Raw genomic sequence first — 21,025 nt, forward strand, 5'->3', positions numbered from 1 at the left:
CTATCTAGCAATCGATAGAGGCCACATATTTCCCACAGTCTGCAAAGCTGCCTTTGAAAAATGAAAGAAAGGAAGAAAAGAGGCCTTTTTGTCTGCTCTAGAACGATTTTTCATCACAAAAAGGATCAGACAGGTTTACACAAAAGGACTCTGGGGGTTTATTTTTCATAGAAGCACTAAAGTTCTATAATAGCGAGGCATTTAAAGACCACAATGCCTTCATGTATTTTTTGCTTTGTGTAAATTTTGGTAGTTTTCTCTGAGATTGCTGAGAAAAAATACAGCTGCTTGTTCAGAACCAACCTCTCTGAAATGTCCCCTTTTTCTGTGAAGTCATTCTTGTTATTATTTAGATTTATATCCCACTTTTATTTTGTGCTATGAAAACAGCATAAATCATAATCCTGCCTCCTGTTTTCTCTGCAACAACAACCCTGTCAGGTGGGTTGGGCTGAGAGAGAGTGACTGGCCCAAGGTCACCCAGCCGGCTTTCGTGCCTAAGGCGGGACTAGAACTCTCCTACCATGCCTGATTGGCTCTTGGGCTGAGAGAGGGGGACTGGCCCAAGGTCACTCCACCGGCTTTCATACTAAGGCAGGATTAGAACTCATGGTCTCCTGGTTTCTAGTTCAGCACCTTCACCACTGCACCAAACCAGCTCTCTTTAGTTCTTCTCACTTGCCCCCCTTTAAACCTACCTTATTCAGACCTGGGGAACCAGCACAGCAAAGTGAGCTTCTTATCAGCCATGTCTCATCCACTCCCACCCAGCTTCATCCATAAAGAATACCTTAGCTCTTGAACTTCACCTTATACCCTAGATCAGTGAGGAATTCTGGGGAATTCTGGGAGTTGAAGTCCACGCATCTTCATGCTGCCAAAGTTGAGAAATGATGCCCTAGATGTATGCTACCACTCTCATTTCGAAGGCTGAAGGCACTGTTATCAACTGTCAAAAGTCTAGATCAATGGTTCTCAATCGGCGACCACATGGCCTCCTGGGGGCCCTAGGATATCTCAAGGGGGCCACAGGTGAAAAACACGTGCCAAGGGGGCCACAGAAAAACAAAGTGTATTATACTGCAAATACTGTCTTGCTGACACCAGAAAATGCACCAGTTACTGTCTCATGTCTGTATCCAGTAATGGGACTTGGAGAGGGGGCCACAGGAGAAAAACAAGGTTGGAGGGGGGCCTGGGGCAAAAAAAAGATTGAGAAACACTGGTCTAGATCACCCCAGACAATGCTTTGAACACTTAGCTCTGGATGCAGCCCCCAGGACCCTTTTAAAGTTGCAGTTAATTTGAATTGTTCAATTGACAAGGGGTAATCATGTAACTGAGCCTCATGTGGCGCAGAGTGGTGGGTGGAAGTATTGCAACTGAAACTCTCCCCACGATCTCAGTTTGATCCCAGAGGAAGCTGGATTCTCGGGTAGCCAGCTCAGGTCGACTCAGCCCTCCATCCTTCCGAGGTCAGCAAAATGAGTACCCAGCTGGCTGGGGAAGGTGACGACCGTGGAAGGCAACGGCAAACCACCCCGCTCTATAGTCTGCCAAGAAAACGTCGCAAAAGTGGCGTCCTCCCAAAGGGTCAGACATGACTTGGTGCTTGCACCGGGGACCTTTCCCCTTTCACCATCACCTTTCAATCATGCAACTGCATTTAATTTAGTTTAGTTTAATTTAAATCCATTTCCATTTTAGTCCTGGTCTTGCCCAATTTCTAGAGGGCCTTCACACAACCATAGACTGCTGCAAGAGTGGACCTCAGTTTGAAAACTCTGTGTGCCCCTGGCCAAGAGTACTGATTTCCCCCAATAATGCTGAGCCTGTTACCTGTTTATTGGAAGACATATTGGTTAATGAACTGATGCTGCTGGTATCCGTGACCACCATGGCTGAGGGGAACCGTGATGTGTGCGAATACTGAGGAGGTTCCTGCTTGTGCGCGTACACTGTGGAAAAAGGCCGACAGTCATTCTGGTGTGTGTGCGCGTGTGTGTGTGTGGAAGAGAGAGAGAAAGTGAGATGGATAGAAAGAACAGCAACCATTTTAGAGTACAGGCATACCTCGTTTTATTGCACTTTGCTTTATTGCGCTTTGCAGATATTTTGTTTTTATAATAAGAAGCTCCACCAGCAAAAAGATTATGACTTGCTGAAGGCTCAGATGATGATTAGCATTTTTGTTAGCAATAAAGCATTTTTTAATTAAGGTATGTACCTTTTTTTTTAGGCACAATGCTATTGCACACTTAATAGACTACATAACTTAATAGACTTAAATACACTTAATAGATTACATAACTAGTGTACACACAACTTTTATATGCACTGGGAAACCAAAAAATTTGTGTGACTTGCTTTATTGCGGTATTTGCTTTGTTGTGGTAGTCTGGAACCAGACCCGCAATATCTCCGAGGTATGCCTGTACAACTATAAATTGCTCTCCCACCGAACATCTCATTCCAAGCATTACAGAACCAAATTGCTAGAACCTTCAAGAGGTAAGTCGGCAACTTTAAAATCAGCAACTTTTAAAAGCCTCATCCTACGTAATTAGAATAAAACACAAATGGCCCTTTTTGGACTTTCGGCATGAAACAGAAAAAAACAAGATCATGATATATGGGTTTGAAGATTAGAAAAATATAGCAGACAATAAAAAAATGAAAGTTACATTGCAACTATAGAATAAGTGTTTAATTTAAATTTATACCTATAACTGTTGTAAAAAAAAGTTGGAAGTCATTTCTTTTTTTCTTTTTTTCTTCACTTTTGGCTTTGTTCTTTCTTTCTGTACTTTTTCTCTTTCCCTCATCTCAAATACTAGTTTCTGTTAGTTTTTAACTTTCTTGTTTAAAAACTTAATAAAGTTATTATTAAAAAAAAGAATAAAACAGAAATGGGACTGCGAATGTTACTTTCCTGATCATGAAATGCTGGATGTCCTGCAAAAGGAGTTTTTCCTTCCTTTCTACCTAGGGCTTTCTGACCTGGGCAAGGGGTTGGATTAGAAGACCTTCAACTTCCCTTCCAACGTTATAATCCTGTGATTCTAAGTCCATCCTCAGAGGCCTTTATGCTAATTAAATAGCTAAGCAAGACTTAGGCTCAGATCAGGGCTGCCACTGAAATGTCATTGTAATTTTTAGCTCATCTTTCCTCCAAATAATCCAGGTTGGCCCACTTGATATTGCCATACTCCTTTGCACTGACTCTGATGTTGGTTAGGCTTAAAAATAGCAACTGTTTTGTGTGTCCTTTTGTAAACTTGGGGGCTGAATAAAGACTGGAACCTGGGTCTCCTTGGTTAAGTGTATTACTCTGATCTAGCCTTCGTTGAGTCCTTCCCGTACAGATGTTTTAGACTACAACTCCTGTCCTCCTTACCCAAAAATAATAGTTGGTTTTATTCAGAGATACGATTTAGGTTGAAGAAAGCCACTGTTTCCTGCCAAGTTTGCCTTCCTGTATTCTCTACCCACTGTTACGATTTAAATCATAAGCTGCTTAGTTTTGCCTACATGATTCCCTAAGACATCATGTATAACTAAGGTACTCAATACATGTAGTCCTCGTTTAATAACCACAATTGAGACTGGCATTTCAGTTGCTAAGCAAAGCAGTCATTAAGTGAATCCGACCCAATTTTACGTTTTTTGCAGCAGTCATTAAGTGAATCACTGTGGTCATTAAGTGAATCACACGGTTCCCCATTGATTTTGCTTACCAGAAGCTGTCTGGGAAGGTCAAAAATGGCGATCACATGACCATGGGATGCTGCGATGGTCATAAATGTGAACCAGTTGCCAAGTGCCCAAATCATGATCACGTAACCGCAGGGATGCTGCGACAGTCGTAAGTGTGAGCACCGGTTGTAAGTCATTTTTTTCAGCACTGTTGTAATTCTGAACCATCACTAAATGAATGCTCATTAAATGAGGACTACCTGTAATACTTTGCTAACTTCAAACTTCTCTGTTTCTCCTCATAAAGTATAAGTTATGCAGAACTAAACATTGCAGAATCCTGGCTTCAAAAATGGTATGATGCTGTTAGCTTACAAACAGCCTTTTTCTGGTAAATAGATCGGTTTGGAAAAGCAGTTAAGACCACCCTATTCTGACGGGGCATTGCAAGCTGAGGTTACCAGATGCTGATTGGCACCCTCGGATGATTGTTAAATAGAGTTTTTATTTGCTTATTTGCTTTCATCTGTCTCGTTTCGTGTTTTTGCTGTTGTAAACTACCAGGGATCTATGGATGCTGGATGTTTATAAGTAGAAGTAAATAAACTACCCAACATCACTGGGAGTCAGGCAGCATATACATTTAATAAATTATTATTATTATTAAACAAATAAGGCACATTCAGCATAACTGGCATAACAAATTTCCATCTGCAGATCTGAATTTTCTTGCTGTACCGTTTGGACTCCCTTGCTGCAGAGGTGTTCTTTTTTTTTTTTTTTAATTCTCCCTTACTTAAAAAGCAAATAGCCTTGAATGTAGCTGGGAAGGGCAGATGTGATTACTCTGTTGGGTTTGAAATCAGGGATCAGCTTCTGCAGGTTTGTTTTCTGGGAACAGAGGATGCTGTCAATGGTTACATGGGAAGAGTTCACCCTTGTGTTTTTAACCAGCAATTGAAATTAGAGGTGCATGTGTGTACGTGTGTGTGTACGTGTGTGTGTGTGTGGCGGGGGGGGGGTTGTTCCAAAAAAGTCAAGATGGCAGGTGCAACCGTGCCATTGAAGCCCTTTACCCACGCCTTGCAATACTTGTGAAAAAGAGATGGGGCTGGAATGGCACGATTGTGGCCACCGTCCCGACTGAGACAGAGGCAAACGCCTTGCCATATGTTTGGCCTCTGCTGCTGTCGTTTCTCCCAGCCACCATCTTTCTGTCCCAGCAAATCCCCGGCAAGATCCTTACTGTGTGAATTCTGCAGCTGTGTCACTGCAGCCATGAACGGCTGTTGAGCCATCGGATTGGTCGACTGCTGCATGATTGACTGCTGGTGTGGACTGTGCAGCTGTTGGGAGAACTGGACTGGCTGCAGGGCGACGCTGTTGATAACGGGGACGCTCTGTGCCTGCGAACTGTTTAGGCCTGAAAGAGAGAAAGACAATCAGAGGCCCAGACCCTTCAGGTCTCCCCTGTAGGACCCACAGCATCCCTACAACTTCCCAGGCGAAATTTCTCAACTCTTTTTCCATAGTCCAGAACCTGATTTTCCAGGGCATTATTTTTTAATTGGAGTGTGATTGTCTTTTTGTTGCATCAGTTAAGATGTTCAGTTGCCTTTGGCTAAAGATAATTAAAACACAGGCTTGCACACATTGTTTTTGAACAATGGTGTGATACTCTTAACAAACAGCCCTGTTTAGTGACTGTTTGAAGTTACGACGGCGTTGAAAAAGTAACTATGACTAGTCCTCACATTTATAACCATTGCCACATCCCCGTGGTCATGGGATCACCATTTGTGACCTTCACAGCTGGCTTCTGGCAAGCGAAGTCAATGGGGAAGCCCACAGGAAGTTGCAACTCATAGTCACATGATGTTTTGCTTAATGACCACAGGTGATTTGCTTAACAACCATGGCAGAAGTGAAGTCATAAGCCCACTATGGTCACATGATCTCTCACTTAACAACTGCATTACTTAGCAATGGAATTTCTGGTCCCAAATGTAGTCGTTAAGCAAGGACTACCTGTACTAAGAAATGGTGGGATACCCTTATTTCTACTAAAAAAAAAAAAAGGAAAAGACACCTTTAAACCAAGCTTGACATCCAAGCTGTCTTGCTGACAGCAATACCAAAGTGGTTTGCTTGTTTATTTGTTCATTTATAATTCACATTTTTAAGGCTGCCCAACTCATCAATGACTCTGGGCAGCATACAGAATGAAAAAGAAGGGTATGCAACACCACGCAAACCAGAAAAGGGAGCTGGCCACTGTGGTGGAACAAATGTCCACTAAAATCCATAAAGCCCCCACAAAGGGATCCCACAGCCCCACAGCCCAGAATCTGGGGCAAGAGCCAGATCTTCCAAGCATATTTAAAAAAGGTTCTTCCCCATCCAACTAACCAGATCCCACTTCATTTAACTTCCAGTATCAACCAAGGTCGGTCAGGGATTGCTACTACTTTTAAAATTGCTGTTGCTATTACTCTACTGCTGCTGCTACTATAATAGCAGGGCCAACTCTGTTTTTTATGAACAGCAAATACGATCTTAAATATCCATTTTATCTTCAATTATGTTTTGCATCTGGGATCTGGCTTGGTGCAACATCTGCAGTTGCTGGGGAAATATTGGAGCAGATGGACCCGGACCCAGAAGATCCTTTCTTGTCGAGATGCCATCTCACACCATCTTTTCCTCTTGTGCTGATATAGGCATGTATACATATGATGGGAAGTGGAAACTCTACCTACCACCTTTTGGGGGAAACTCAGATTCAGCCCTTCTCAGAGATTCAGAGAGGCCATATCCTGATGTTAAGGCCCCTATTTATAATAAAAGTTTTAAAAATGATAGCATATGAAAAATAAAGTATCGCCCCCACACACACAAACTGGATCTTCTAAGTATTTTTAACCTTTTTTTTTAAAAAAAGGAACTGTCTAAAGTGGAAGCTTTGAGGTTAAGCCCTTGGATAAATGGCTTTTCTGTTCTTGCCCAGTCTAGAGGACTGGTGAGGCCAATGTCACGCAGCCCCGCCAAAGGGTCTTGCCCAGGGGTGTCTGCTGGGGCGGGGGTGTAAAAAAACTTAACATAACTTCCATGACATGATCGGAGCTCTGTCCCCTTTTTGCAATGTAAAAAAAGGGGTGGGGCTTTCATCACTGAGATGGGGCCACCATTTTGACTTTTTTGACCCCTCCCCTCACAGACCCCCCTGCAGGACACCCTCATGCTGGGGATGGGGCTGCCCCTTTTGGGTTGATGGCAGAGGTGTGCAAACAGTATTGCCTCAGTCTCTCGCTTCCCCCCTCTTCCTTCTTCACAAAGCCTCTTTGGAACCCATCATTGATTCATCTTTTTAATCCCAATTTCCCTCTCCTCAAAAAACACAAAAATCAATATTCCTCTCTTTTAATATTTACTGAGCAGTTGGAGAGTAGCACTGATTAAAGCCAATACAATGCTACGGTAGTCAGCAACAATTGCAGGAAGAAGAAAGGAAGATATGGTAAATATTCTGCAAAATTGCTGGGACAGGATCCTGCCCTCTTGGACTCTGTAAAGCTCCATGCTTCCTGATGGTGCTATGTAAGGAAAGGGGTCATCATGAATAATTATAAGAACAAGAAAACTTTTGTCTAACTAATAACGCACTTACTTTGCGTGATAGCCATGACTCCTGATAAAGGCGCCATAATAAGATTCTGGGATTGTTGTGGATTGTGATGGGAAAAGCTGTGGATGTTGGTAAGGGTACTGACCGGAGGGAGCCCACCACCAGAAACTGTAATCTGTCAAGGGAAGGAAGAATGAACAAGTCAGAACTAAGGCATGGACCGTCAACCACACAGCATTCTTCATCTTCTGTCACTCTTGTTGAGGCAGAGTAGCAACATTCAAAAGTTTTTAATCAACAAATATTTTATTTATTTATCCAAAATATTCATAGCATGCCCATGGCCTTCAGATTGTTCACAGAACTGTGCAATGCCATCTTTGCCCTATCATGGTTGACCCTACTGTTAGGCAAGGTGAACAACTGTCCCAAGTAGAAGATGATGGGAATAGCTAGGATCACTGTCTAGCTGTCTCTTCTGGTGCTCAGGCTATTCCTCACCTATGGAGGACAATGCTTGTCCTACACCAACTAGCTTGAAGCCATCAATGAAGGCAGAAGATCCTACTCCATTTCTAGCTGGGGTAAATTTCAGCTTCCAGCCCTGTCGCTTGCCTTCTGTATATAGAATGGAAGGAGTGCCACCTTGTCCTTTGCCTCTTGCACTAAAGTAGTTGTTTCAACTGAACAAGGCCATTCAAGCCTGGCTTGCATTTTGTGTTAAGTGAAGCCCAGCACAACTTCCCCCAATCCCTGAGATACATTGCTAAGCATGATTCTAAATTCCTTCAACTTCAACTCCTACAAATGTTTCACTTGAGAAAAGAGACTGTCTTGAAAATATGCCTCACGTTTCACTTAAAGGGGGTGGTGGGAATCCTTGGCAACCTTCTGTCTGGAGGCCTGCATGACCCTGGCTGAGAGAGTCAAAAATGACTTTCTGGATGGAAGACTAGGCTGTCTCAGTCAAGAACTATGCATCCCCAACCAAGGGAGAGAGAGAAAGAAAGGCAATAAAAACCATCCAGTGTGACATGAATCAGTCAAGCTAGGCCAAGAAAAATAACCCCACCAGAAGAATTGCTAAAATATTCTCAGTCTTCTGCCACCGAGGGCTGGCAGAGCCCAAACAAAGAGGAAGAAAACAGATACAATAGTACAAAGGAGTTAAAGAAAATAAATATAGACAGGCTTCAGACGAAGTGCTAGATGTTTGAAATTGACTGTATTTTGCCAAGTTTGTTCATGGGAAAGGTTTTCAGGCCATCAGAGCATTGACTGTTTTTGTCGTCAATACTAACAGTCTGGTAATGTGGCATCCTCGTATTTTGAAAGTACATATTTTGTTCACACAGGGGGCATTGGTCAAGGATGGGTCTCCCTTCTTCTTGCCAACACGCTGATGGGAAGATCAACAATGGTAGGCAAACTGTTTTCTAGAGAAGTTCATCAAGCCTGCTGCCACCAACCCCATTGCCTCAGATTCCCCTTTCTATTAGGCAGTAGGCATTTCCATTATCTGCACTGTCCCCACAAAGACAGGGTAGAAAGAACAGTTGGATGAACGGGGCTTGACGTTCATCATGGCCAATTACGTGTTCCCACCTTTGCATAGAAATACATTGGAGGACAGGGAGAAGCTCTGGTTGACATACTCATATAGGGTTACCAGGTACTTGGCAAAAAGAGGACATGTCCTCCTTTTTGTCCTGATGTCCTCCACCAGGCAAGCATAGCCTTAACCTCAAATATTGTCCAGCTTTTTGAGTTTCTATTTTTGGGGGTGGATGGGAACTGTTTTCACAACAGTAATCATTCAAACTTTTGTGTATTGTGATCTTGTAAATTGTCTGCTTCTTTCTTTCCCTCGTCTGTCAACAGACTCAACAGCCTAGATTTAAGTTATTTCCTGATTCTAGCCATCAGCTTCAATCCAGCCCCTTCAGATCTATTATCACTGGAGTCTGGAGATTGCATGACTTGTCATATGTTTCTATGGTGAAATTTGGAAACTGTCGATTCTGTATTATTGCTAACATATGCTCTTGAAAATAAAGATTGGTCGGAAAAATATTGCAACTGAAAAACTAGTCTTTCTGATGCTGGAAAAGGTAATTTCATAAATATGTACGCCTAGGTACTCTTTTTTTTGGCAGTTTTTTGCCATAATTTTTGTTGCGGATGCTAAGAAAGTTAAATGGTTCGGGTGTCCTCCTTTCCCCCCATTTGTCCTCCTTCCCAATAGTCCATGTCCTCTTTTGCCTGTTCAGATATCTGGTAACCCTACCCGCATATCAACTTCAAAGAATCCTCTAAGCAGGATTGATGCAAGACATCTTGCTGCCAACAGCAATAGACAAGATGGTGCTGCTTGTCCATGGGCACAAAGGTTGTTGACGGAAGAGAGCCTTCAACCACCTCTGGCTGTTTAGGGACTTAGTGCTGTCCAAGGAGAACAGCTGAGCAGCCAGGAGACTGCAGATGTGATCTCCACCATTTACAAAGGGAGCTGGTTGTTTCCCTATGCCCAGTGTGATAGAGCTGTCCTTGCTCCCTAGAAACTGTCCTGTTCAGCAGAACAAGGTTAAAAGCTCCTGACCAGGGATCAGACATTCATATTTTACACCCTAAGCTTCCCGTAAAATATAAAGAGAATAAAAACATTTCTCAGCACTGGACACTGTGCCTTCTATTCTTTCCCCAAGGAAGGGGACATTCCTCAGCTTGCCTTAGCCAGGCATGCATACATAATAATTTTTTTTTAAAAAAAACCTATTTGCAAAAAGCCAGCATAAGGCCCCAGCTCATCTTGGAAAAACAATTAGGACCAAAAAAATGAATGAATAAGGCCAAGGGAGGGAGAATCACTTGACTGGGAAAGAATTTAAACCCTGTGATAAAAGACCAACCCACTACGGCATTCTTGGGGATGATGGCCCCCTGAGATGTGCTAGGAATTAAACCCTGGAATAATTCATATGTCAAATTCCAGTGCAAATTTTGATTTATTTTCACTTTTACCTGCTCTTGGACCAGGAACACATTTTAAAAGATAGCTTGTGTTTTGCTATCCTGATAGTACAGCCCTAACCCTATTTGCTTAGAAGCAAGCCCTAATGACTCTAATCTTAGTTGAGTGTGCACAGGACTGTGGTGTAAAGCCCTGTGCACATTCTTAGCCTGTTTGTGATCATAAATAAAAAGTGCATGTGCACTTTTCCCTCAGCCAGGTCAGGGGAATAATATTGTAGGAAAGGTCTTTCCATTTCAAATACATACAGGAAAAGCAGAAACCCTGATTCAGATTGGGATTATGAACAGGGAAAACTAATTGATGAGTAATCTCTGGAATCATTTTGTGCTTGATTTTTGTTTCTTTTTAATCCTTTAACATTATTATTAAGACACCAGCAAGAGTATAAACCAACATACAGGTGGTCCTTGCTTAATGACCATTTGTTTAGTGACAGTTCGGACTTATGATAGTACTGAAAAGCCTGATTTACGACTGGTTATCACATGACTGTTGCAGTATCACGTGGTCATGTGATCACCATTTTTGACCTTCCTGGCCGGCTTCTGGCAAGCAAAATCAATGGGGAACCGTGTGATTCGCTTAACGACCACGTGGTTTGCATAATACCTGCAGTGATTCGCTTAACAACCACTGCAAAATAGGTAGTAAAAACAAGTCAGATTCACTTAATGACCACTTCGCTTAGCAACTGAAATTCTGGTCCCAGTTGAGGTTGTTAAGCAAGGACTACCTGTATATGCTTTGCTCCTGAAAACAAGCAGCAAGAGAAAGGGAGGTACGCCTGGCAAAGTGGCAAAAAGAAGAAGAAAACAATTTATACTTTTCATCTGCCCAATAACCAAATATTATTTGTCTGTTTGTTTCCTGTTTATGTAGTTCTTCAGAAGAACCCTAATAAATGTCTGCCATTGCAGCTGTAAATCAGGCACCAAGCTGGGATGTCTCCCAGCCAAGAAACTCCATTCCAATATTACAGCAAATGCTCAAGTATCAATATACTATATTGATAAAAGCATTGTGATTATCCTTTACTCCTGCTAATGTCCATTTTGTAGAACTAAAGGGGGAAAAAAAGGATTGTTGAAGCTCACTAAATAAAATTATAAAGTTCAAAGAGATAAGTGGAGTCTGGGATGACTTAATTAGGTTTTTAGTGGTGTTTTTTTTTAAATCATGGGGAATGTCATCAGCAGTGAAGAATAAACAGTGATCCACCCTGTTGTCCCAATTCAGGAGGCATTCGATCAATACACTGAGAACAGTTTTTATTGGCATGTTTCAATGCCTAGGCAGGGAAAGAGAAGGTCAGAGGGCTATTTTTTCATGACAGCATTCAGACCTTTCCCCTCCTCACGTCTACAAGCACTTCATTGTTTAATGCAGGTCGTGTGAAAAAAAAAAGGAGAGTTTTAAAGATGTAGAAAAAAAGAAAGTTTTGTTTGCTTTTTACCTCCTGGGCCAACTTATCTTATCAGCACCTGAGCTACAATAGCCCAGGTGTGCTCACCATTTTACCGTCCGGGGACAGCAGGCTGTGGCTGTGACCTGGGTCCAAACTGGCTGGAGATACAGGCTGGAGAATTGGCTGGCTGGTGGTCACCATCGAGTTGTTACCATGATGGCTGATGGTAGTAGAGGAAGTCACTTCATTGCCACCTGGATGGCTGTAGCGGACCCCTGTGCAGAATGCAATCACCGTAGAAGGAATCATACCATTTTCAAACATAGATTAGTATAAATGCAGAAGTGTGTTGATATTGTTCCCACCTTTCCAAGGGAGTTAAAAGCCCAGTATGTTGTCTATTCCCAGAAGTGTCTGCAGTCAGGTACGTCTCAAATGACAAATGCTGTGTTGCGCTGTCAGGCCACCATCTTTTGTATGTGTGTTGGGACATTGCGCACAAGTATGAAAGAGGCAGAAAGAGAATCCTGCAGATCCCTCTTTGATGCTTAAAACACTCCTATGAGATAGGGAATTGTGGAAGCTAGGGATTGCTCAAAGCTATGGTAACCCAGTAAACTTAATGGCTAAGAGATCGGAACAGTGATGACAGGATTATGTGAAGGTGTAAATTAAGGGTTATTTTTCCTTACACCATTACAATATATAGAAGCAGGGCATATCCAGAATGCAAATGAACTCAAGTGCTCTGCATGGATGTCAATTTATACTGTAGTCAAGTTGGAGTTGGGCAGCAATGCATTTAAATAAACAACAACAACAATAAGCGGAGCCAAGAAAGTTTGGCTTTTGACCACTGATTTTCTGCTGTGTAAAAGTATACGTTATTGCAGGAAAAAGGAAAAGACATTGCTGCTTTAATCAAGCTGCTAACAGGCAGTATGGTCACACTGAGATGAATTCCAAAGTACCCTTTCCAAATCAAATCATTGCACAACTGATTATGCAAAACCTTAGGGTCCTCCAGTGTTTTGGATTCAGTCCCTCAAAAGTTATTTAGGAGTGCACAAGAGTGCTCTTGCAACCATTCCTGGAATTCAGGGACACTCTGCTGAAACCAAGATCTCCAAGGTCCTAGTTCAACATATAGCAGTCAATGCACCCAGTGTCACAAAGAGAGAAGGCAATTGTCTAGAATGATAAGGATATCAGTGGACCTACAACATCATTTTCTAGAGCGAGTACTCCTATTGACTGCCCCACTGCTCCATTTAAATCAGACTAACACCAGATAAGCAATTAGGCAGAAAACAATACCCTCATCAAGGAACCACCAAGGAGGAAATTACACCCCCACCAAACTAGCAGGGCAAGCTACTATATGTAAACAGGCAGCAAGCCCCACACTCCCTTGCACTGATGATGTTACCTAGTTGGGTAATGAAACGTCTGCAAGCAAGCCACCAAGCTCAGAGACCACCAAGGACTCCAGTTAAATTCCTCCACTCTAATTCTCCTAGCTATGTTCATACAACATGCTTAACTTAATCAGTTAAAAACCTACTGGCTGTACTCACATAGCATACAATACAAGCATGGTTAATTTATAAGCTATGCTTTTTTTCCCCTGCACCTTTTTTGGGCAAACCCATCCATTTATTATTTCATGATTCAGTGTCATATATAAACCCAGAAAATTAGTTAAGTCAGTCACTAAATGCTGTGCAAACCCAGCCAGGTAGCATTTTTGGCCAAAGAGTATTGGGTTGGTTAAATGATGCTCCCTCTTAGGGTTTTCCTCTCCTAAAGGAAAGATGGTTGTTGTTGTTGATACTGCAGTAAATTCTGAAACTCCCCCTGGACCTCCCTCTAGTCTAGAGGAGCTGCCGTTTTGGCTACATATGCATTGATAGTCACCCCAAACTCTGAAAATAGAGCAGACTCTTAGCAGAGGTGAATTGACTGTGTTCATTGGAGACATTTAAACAAGTCAGCTAAAGACCCAATGTCAGTATTTGCATATCATGCTTGGTTACCAGCTTCTCTGCAAGTTAAGCCACATCCATACAGCTACTTTGCTGTATTCCCCTCCCAATCCAGAGCTAGCAGGAAATCCACCCCGAATCTTGCTGCCCCCACAGTGTGACCTTACAGAAATGGATTTATGCTGCACTACTGTCCCATACAGCTTTAATGTGAACCCTTCTAAGGGCAATGACTGTTGGTTCCCTTGGCTGAAGTTCCAGCTCTGAGCAACTTCACTGAGCACGTTAAAAGCCCTCTCTAATTGGCATGTGCAACACTCTGGTTACTCCATGCATTGCAATTTCCCCCTCTTTTTCTTTCTTTTCCTTTCCCAGTTGATATTGCATAATAAAACACTAATATGCTTTTGAAAGAAAAACAGCCCTGCAAAATCCCAACAGGTTTGCTAACAACACTCCATTAAATCTCAGAATCATATGACACATTCATAGCTGAAGATAAGGGCTGATCTGCATGGCCAGCTTGTCCCAGGGTGCATACAGGCCATCGATGATTTCCAAGGGCAGGAATGCACAATATTACCCACCTTCAGCCCCCTGGGAAGGCAACTTTTACCAGTCATTTCTTGCTATGCATCAAAAGTAGTGTTTTCCCACTTGTTCCAGCACAAACGGTGGTGTCTAGTTTGTCTGTCGCACTTGATTCTGTTGTAGTCAAATGCCTTTCCTCCGATTGGCTATTGTGTGCTGTGGCAGGAATGCCCCTCCCCTTTGGTCACCTCTTCCTTGTCCTTTCATCTTGGGCTGATGAGCTGCCTGTTCTCTTCTGAATGGAAAAGACTGAACCTCTTTCTTTGCTTGCTTGCTTGCTTGCTTCACCAACAGACCAATAAAAGTCTGTTTTTTGTTGGCTGAGTGTTTTGTTGCTCCATAACTACACCAATAAAATAGTGACAGGTTAAGGGTGTGTGTGTGTGTGTGTGTGTGTGTTTACAAATTCACTGGTGAAAGAGTAGAGCAGGGAAAGGGTGGGCCTGATTTTTGTTTTTTAACCAGTTTAAACTGTCAAGAGTTCTGCCGGTTTCTCCTTCTAGCTGAAATAACTGTCAAACTCTTGCAGTTGCATTTCACTCAATGGCAAAGAAGCCACCATGGAAAAGAAGGAGACCGGTGCTTGATTTCTTGGCCCAGATGGGACAGCAGGAGAATCCTCCGATCAGGGGCCGTGGTATGTAGGGTCTGGATGGAAAATCGGCCATCAGCGTGGCCAAAGGGGAAGAAGAATTTTTTCCAATCAACTTCATTTCCAGCTGGTTACACGTGGGAGACAAACAGCTGAAGGCCCTATTAGAACCTCAGCTCTGAATCAAGAAATCTTCGGTACAATCTAATCTCTGTTTGAACACATTACAGTTGCTTCTTCTAAGACACGCTCAGTCCCGGCCCTCTACCCCGGGGACAGTAACACTGGCCTATTTTCAATGGGTCTTAGCATCTTTGCTCTACAGAAAAGACATTGGTGGTCCATCATCTTGCTTTGACTGCTAAAGAAAAAAACCCCTTGTCCTGGAATGTTTCTATTCACCCACTTGGTTCCTGATGGATCAGGAAACAGTTCCTCATAATGGGATGGGAAGCCAACAGCATAAATCTGCCACTTTTAAGAGCAGTACCTAACTCTGAAAAATATTTGGAGGGGGGGGGAGGGAGGGAGATCGGTTGTATATATATTTTACCAATTGAGTCAGAGTTAAGTCTTATGAGGTTATGTACCATTCTGAAACTTCCTTTGCTGTACCATCTAATACCAGAACCAACTACATCTTCAGTGTTTTGAAAATTCTAAGTTTAAGTTTGCCGCAGAGATCACAACTTTCATGTTTTGAATATCAAATGTTTACACCTTCTTGAGAAAAATACCCACCAAGGTTATTTATTCCTTATTTGCTACATGCATAGATCCCTGTGGCTCTCTCTTGACTTTTTCATCTTATCTTTTTCAACATGCTTTTGAGGCGTTCCTGCCTTTTCAGGTAGGCTATCCTGCAATGTGGTGTTTTTTTTTAAAAAAAAAAACTACTTAAAATTTTATATTTTACCATTGCTTATTTATAATCATTGTATACTTTGCTTTCTCACCACCATATATTTCAATATATATGCCTAAATTAATCTCTTTCTTTCTCCTTCTGTAACTAATCCCCAAACCAGGGATTTTTAGCATCAATTGCCATCATTTGTCCTCGCTCATGGCATCCTGCAGTTCAGTCTGAATGGTTAATTTAACTTCATGGCATCTTCCAACTGCTCCATGAGTTTAGCTGATGCTTGGGAGGGACTGTTTATCTGGTGAATTTAACCTTTTGTATTATCTAAATAGGGCTTCTGTCTTTCTCTTTCCTTTTTCAGCTACTTTTTTGCCAACCCTTTCCCTTGAAAAATCAAACAAGAACAGCTACTACCACAGGTGGTATTTTGAACTCTGCTGAGTTTTAGGTGCATGAAAGATCAAACAACTTACTATTGCTATTTTACTAATATACTTTGTTGGAGAGGATCACTTACATAACAAATTCAAACATGTAGGGAAAATACAGTGTTAAAGCACTAGCAAGAAGGGGAAGCAGTAGCTCTAAATAAGGTTGAAAAAGTGAATATTCACACATCTATATACACATTTGACATATCTACACTACCAAAGGAGTTATTTTCATCCTATAAAAACTGGAAAACATTTTACAGTACACAGGTCCTACAGTGGTGATCTCATGCTGAAATCTTGCAGGATCTCACCCAAATCCCTTTGAGATTTAGCAGTTTTGAAAAGAGCCTGGTTATTCTGCAAAAGTGTATTATGGGGACCCAGGCCTGAAAAAATTGCCAAGCTCTTTCACCAGGCACTACTTAGTGAATCTTAAGACAGGCTCAAGAAAAATGTCACCACCTAAACTGGAAGACACTGTCACCAGCTGGTGTTTCCCTCACCAGATGCTGAGTAGAAGCAGAATGTTCTGAAAAATGTCAAATTTATGTCCTTGTGTTTGTTTGTTTAACTTACGTAATGCATAGACACCTCTTCTCTTCCCATTCCACCATTGTGGACGTTTATTTTATCTATTTGGTGTTTCTCGTCAAATAAAAATTAAGGTTCTGCAATCCAGCATTCTTAAGCTGATTGCTCACTGCACCCACTAGCAATTGAGAAGAAAAATAGATATTGCCTGTTGTTCAACAGGTGCCCCAAAGTAGGTATGAAATGATTCATTGCAGAGGTGTTTAACTTAGTTAAAAATAAATGTTCCAAGCCTTCAGAGACAACCACAGAACTTGCTGGATGCCATACTGGGAAGCACATTTAGCAGATCAGAAATAATTAACCAAGAAGCCCAGCTGGGAAACAAAATCCCTATTATCAGTCCTGGGATTCAAAAGTGATTTGTTATAAATTGCCATCTACCATCAAGCAAAAATGCTTGTCTGTCTATTTTATAACTCCGCCCACCTCTGCTAACAATTCATGAAAATATAAAAGGAAGCAAAATAAAATAACCGTGGAAAAGAATCATCGGTTGTATCTAAGCGGGCAAAGCAATCACAGCCGTTCTGTGGGCATCTGCAGAAGCTTCCTGCTTTTGTCCAGATGATGAAAGCACCATTGTGCCACAAGCTTCACTCTTTTTGCACATGCACGGGATGTTGTAATGCACTTACAAAAAGTGGGGGGGGGCTTACACTGCGACGCTGCTTTTGTCATTCTGCCCCTTCTTGACTCCCATCCCTGCAGACAGCAATAGGTCCATCTTGGACAAAGCCTCCTTCAGGTCAAGCTCAGCTCCTGGTGACTTCATGGGCACAGCCATGTCATTTTCTTGGCAACAATATGGAATTACTTGCTCATTGCCACCTGCTGGGATGGTTATTCAATTTTCCAATCTAGACTATATCCCTGGTATCTCCTGGCAAAGCCTCATCCAAGTACTAACATCTGATCATGCTTAGGGATCAAAGTTGGTTAGGTGGCTCAATATTATCTACTCTGTCTCAGTGGCTTTGCGTTGTGTGTCTTTCCCACCATACCCTCTACACAATCCTTTTAGCAGGAAAGGCCAAGGCTTGATCCTGGACTGAATACCTTCAAACCATTAGCTCTGCTGTTCTTCCGTGGTCTCCAAACGAGATTTGAACTTAAGCTCAGCATTTCTTTGTTACACAAGTAGCAGTGTTACATCTACAGATCACAGTGAAGCCCTAGACACCTTTCCTTCCTTTGTCCAATTTTTATAGCTGCCCATCTATCCAAGGAAACTCTGGGCAGTGAACAAATAAAATCAGAATATCCATAACACCAAAAAAGAAACCAAATCAAGGCCACAAGAAAACCTCAAGAAAACCTCAAGAAAACACACATACATTCGTGCCACAGCTCCAATATCTAACATCCTAGCCCCAATGCTTGGGGGAAGAACCATGTCTTCACAGCACTCTGAGAGGCAAGGAGAGTTGGGGTCCTCTGTCTCCCACGAGGCTGTCTGCTCTGACTTTAAAATTTGGGTTTAGATTATCTGAATAAAAAAAATTTATTTATTTATTTATTTATCAAACTTTATCACTGCCCATCTCCCTCCCAAGGAGGGACTCTGGGCGGTTTACAATAAAAACAAAAAATTCAAAACAATTACAGATACAATAAATACAATAAAAATAAAAATGTGATGGAATCTAGATGGCTTTAAAATTATTTATTTATTTATTTATTAATCAAGTTTATCACTGCCCATCTTCCCCCAAGGATGCATCCCCTTAATTTCCAAGAATGCCTCTGGGCCCCAGATAATCAGAAATAAAAATGGGGGCTGGTTGTACCACTATGTTTAGCTTGAAAGTAAGGTAGGGTGGTTGAAAGCCTCCTGTGGGGCTCACGCAGGGTTGCCATATTTGAGCTGCAAAACACAGGCAACCACCAGATGTCAGTAAAGAGCTAGATTTTTCTGTACATCTTGCTGCCCTCTAGCAGTCAGCTATATTTCTGCAGCCAAGATATGCCAATCCTAGATGAAGGAAAAGGTAAGGAGCAACCTCATCAGTTGCTACCTGGTAAATGGGACTGCACTCATTTTTTAAATCAATACTTTTCATGACCTTTGATCTCCAACATTCCTTCCAAAACTTCCATTCTATTATTCTATCTCAACACTTTCAGGAATAATCAAAGGTTTCCCACGAGTGTGTCCATCATAATTCCTCAAACCTTTCAGTGTTCCCTACTGCTGTTCAGTTATGTATAGTAGTAGCCATCCATTAAGACAGAGGGATAATATTTCATTTTTATTGAATGCCACATTCTCTTGGGTTTAATTTTCTGGGGATTGTATGCTGGCAGTGAGCCAGAGTAGAAAACAGGTCAGGACTAACCTCTTTCATCTTTCTCTTTCTGCCTCCCTTTTTTCTCTCCCTCCAACCCCCCCCCCCCAATTATTCCACTCCATGCAAAAGATACACACTGCAATTGCCAGAAGCTGGGACTGCATGCTTGAAAAGGGATTTTGAAATTAAGTTAAGAGCTGTGTGGAAGTAAGCTAAAAACAGCACATTGCCCATCCACCACACTCATCCATTTTGAGCCCAGCAAAACCAGGTTACAAACCAGGAAGCAGAAACAGACCACTGGTTGGATTGCACTAGGAATTATTTTCTGGGGAAGTGTCACCATGGTCCTTCTTCCAAGTCACCTGATATCACAATTAAAATAAAGTAGCCCTGATATCATTTTTGGATGTCAGGAAGCAACAAAACAAGCATTTTCACTTGTTTATGGGTCTGCCATGTTTGCAAAGAGCCAACGTCCATCTATCTGTGTATTTGTTAAATTATAGCCTGCTTTTTCTCCAGGAGCACAAAATGGCTTACATGGGGATCCTCTTCATTTTATTCCTCCATCCCCCAAACAGTCCTGCAAGGTAGATGAAGATAAAAGAGGCAGGCTGGCCCAAGGTCAGACAGTGAGTTTTCATGGTTGAGGACAGACTTAAACCTCCTATATCAACATTTTAACCCCTAAGTTGCATTGGCACAATTGCAACTTTCCCTTTCTGGCCAAGAATTGAGCACAGAGACGTCTCAGCTAATCAGGGCTCATCTGTTGGCCAGTAAGGGGTACCTCACCCCACCCCTCACTGTTGCACCTAATACAAATCCCTTCCCTCCCCCCCACCCCCCATTCTTGTTTGCTTCCCATGGTAGCTTAAACCTGACATGAGGGCTGTGTATTCAGCCTGTGGCAAAGTAACCACCCCAAGCATACTACTAAGGGCCCAGCAATGGTATCAAGTGATCATCAGGAGTAATGGTCGTGTTTGTTGGCTTCTTGAGAGGACCCAACCCTACATTTAGTAATGCTGGCTGAATCACTCCTGCCCTAGAATTTCACTGCATGGAGTTCCATCCAGGAGCTATGACTGTGTGCACAGACCCAGCTTCAAAAGCTCAAAGGTCTAAAGCTGCTTTCTTCTGAAGATGTCTTTGGCTCCCTCTGTTTTCCCATCCCTTCTAATGGAAGAACACTCTTTGAAAAATGGAGTCTGGCCAGGAGAAGTGGACGTCGCAGACATGAACAGGGTACACATTGCTCAACTTAAAACATTGTCACCACATTCTTGAACTGTATTCCTCAACTCATGCAAAGGGTGCCCAGGCTCGGGGCAGATCAGAAAAGCTGAAACATTGTTTGAACAATGGGAGGGAAGATTATAAGAACAAAGGAGTCGGTTTTTGAGGGCCTGCCTTTTTTCTTTTTTTTAAACAGAAACGTAAATAAATGATTGCTTCATTTTGCTTCTCTCCAGCATTCGCATACAGTTTTGTCTTCAAAACTGGATGTTCCAGCGTTTAAGGGATGTTAGTGCTAGATGAAGAAAAATCCTTAAAGGCAGGATATTTTAATGGTTTATTTTGTTTTATTTATTTCAATGTTAATCATATTTCTATGCCTGTGCTCAAAAAAGACTCTTGGCAGCTTATCCAGAATAAATAATACTGTTAAAATATCCATGGTACAATCTGAAAACGCAACAACATTTAATACGGATGAATAATATTAAAACTGCCTGTATTTAGGCCTAGGGCTGTGTAACTAGCTATCCAGCCTGCATACAGCCATATATTTTGAGGAGTCCTTAACAGATAATTTGTAGTTCTCAGTTTATGCATAGATTTTATCTTTTAACCATTGGATGGGGGTGGGGGAGGTGCAGATTTGTTTTTATCTAATTGTTTCCCCCCAT

At 42.0% G+C, this 21,025-nt stretch overlaps 1 protein-coding gene across 2 annotated transcripts in view; it reads right to left on the reverse strand.

Annotated features, from left to right (window-relative positions):
- HNF1B (HNF1 homeobox B) overlaps positions 1-21,025 on the reverse strand; it is an 87,730-nt gene that overhangs the window by 9,577 nt on the left and 57,128 nt on the right. For both annotated transcript variants that reach the window (XM_063296906.1, XM_063296895.1), the window contains exons 5-8: positions 11,866-12,035; positions 7,364-7,496; positions 4,943-5,119; positions 1,840-1,958 (exon numbers count right to left, since the gene is read on the reverse strand). In XM_063296906.1, coding sequence (XP_063152976.1) covers positions 1,840-1,958; positions 4,943-5,119; positions 7,364-7,496; positions 11,866-12,035 — 599 coding nt within the window. The remainder of the gene's footprint in view (positions 1-1,839; positions 1,959-4,942; positions 5,120-7,363; positions 7,497-11,865; positions 12,036-21,025) is intronic.

The sequence above is a fragment of the Candoia aspera genome, chromosome 1 (genome assembly GCF_035149785.1).
Source record: "Candoia aspera isolate rCanAsp1 chromosome 1, rCanAsp1.hap2, whole genome shotgun sequence".
In the NCBI taxonomy this organism is placed as follows: Eukaryota; Metazoa; Chordata; class Lepidosauria; order Squamata; family Boidae; genus Candoia; species Candoia aspera.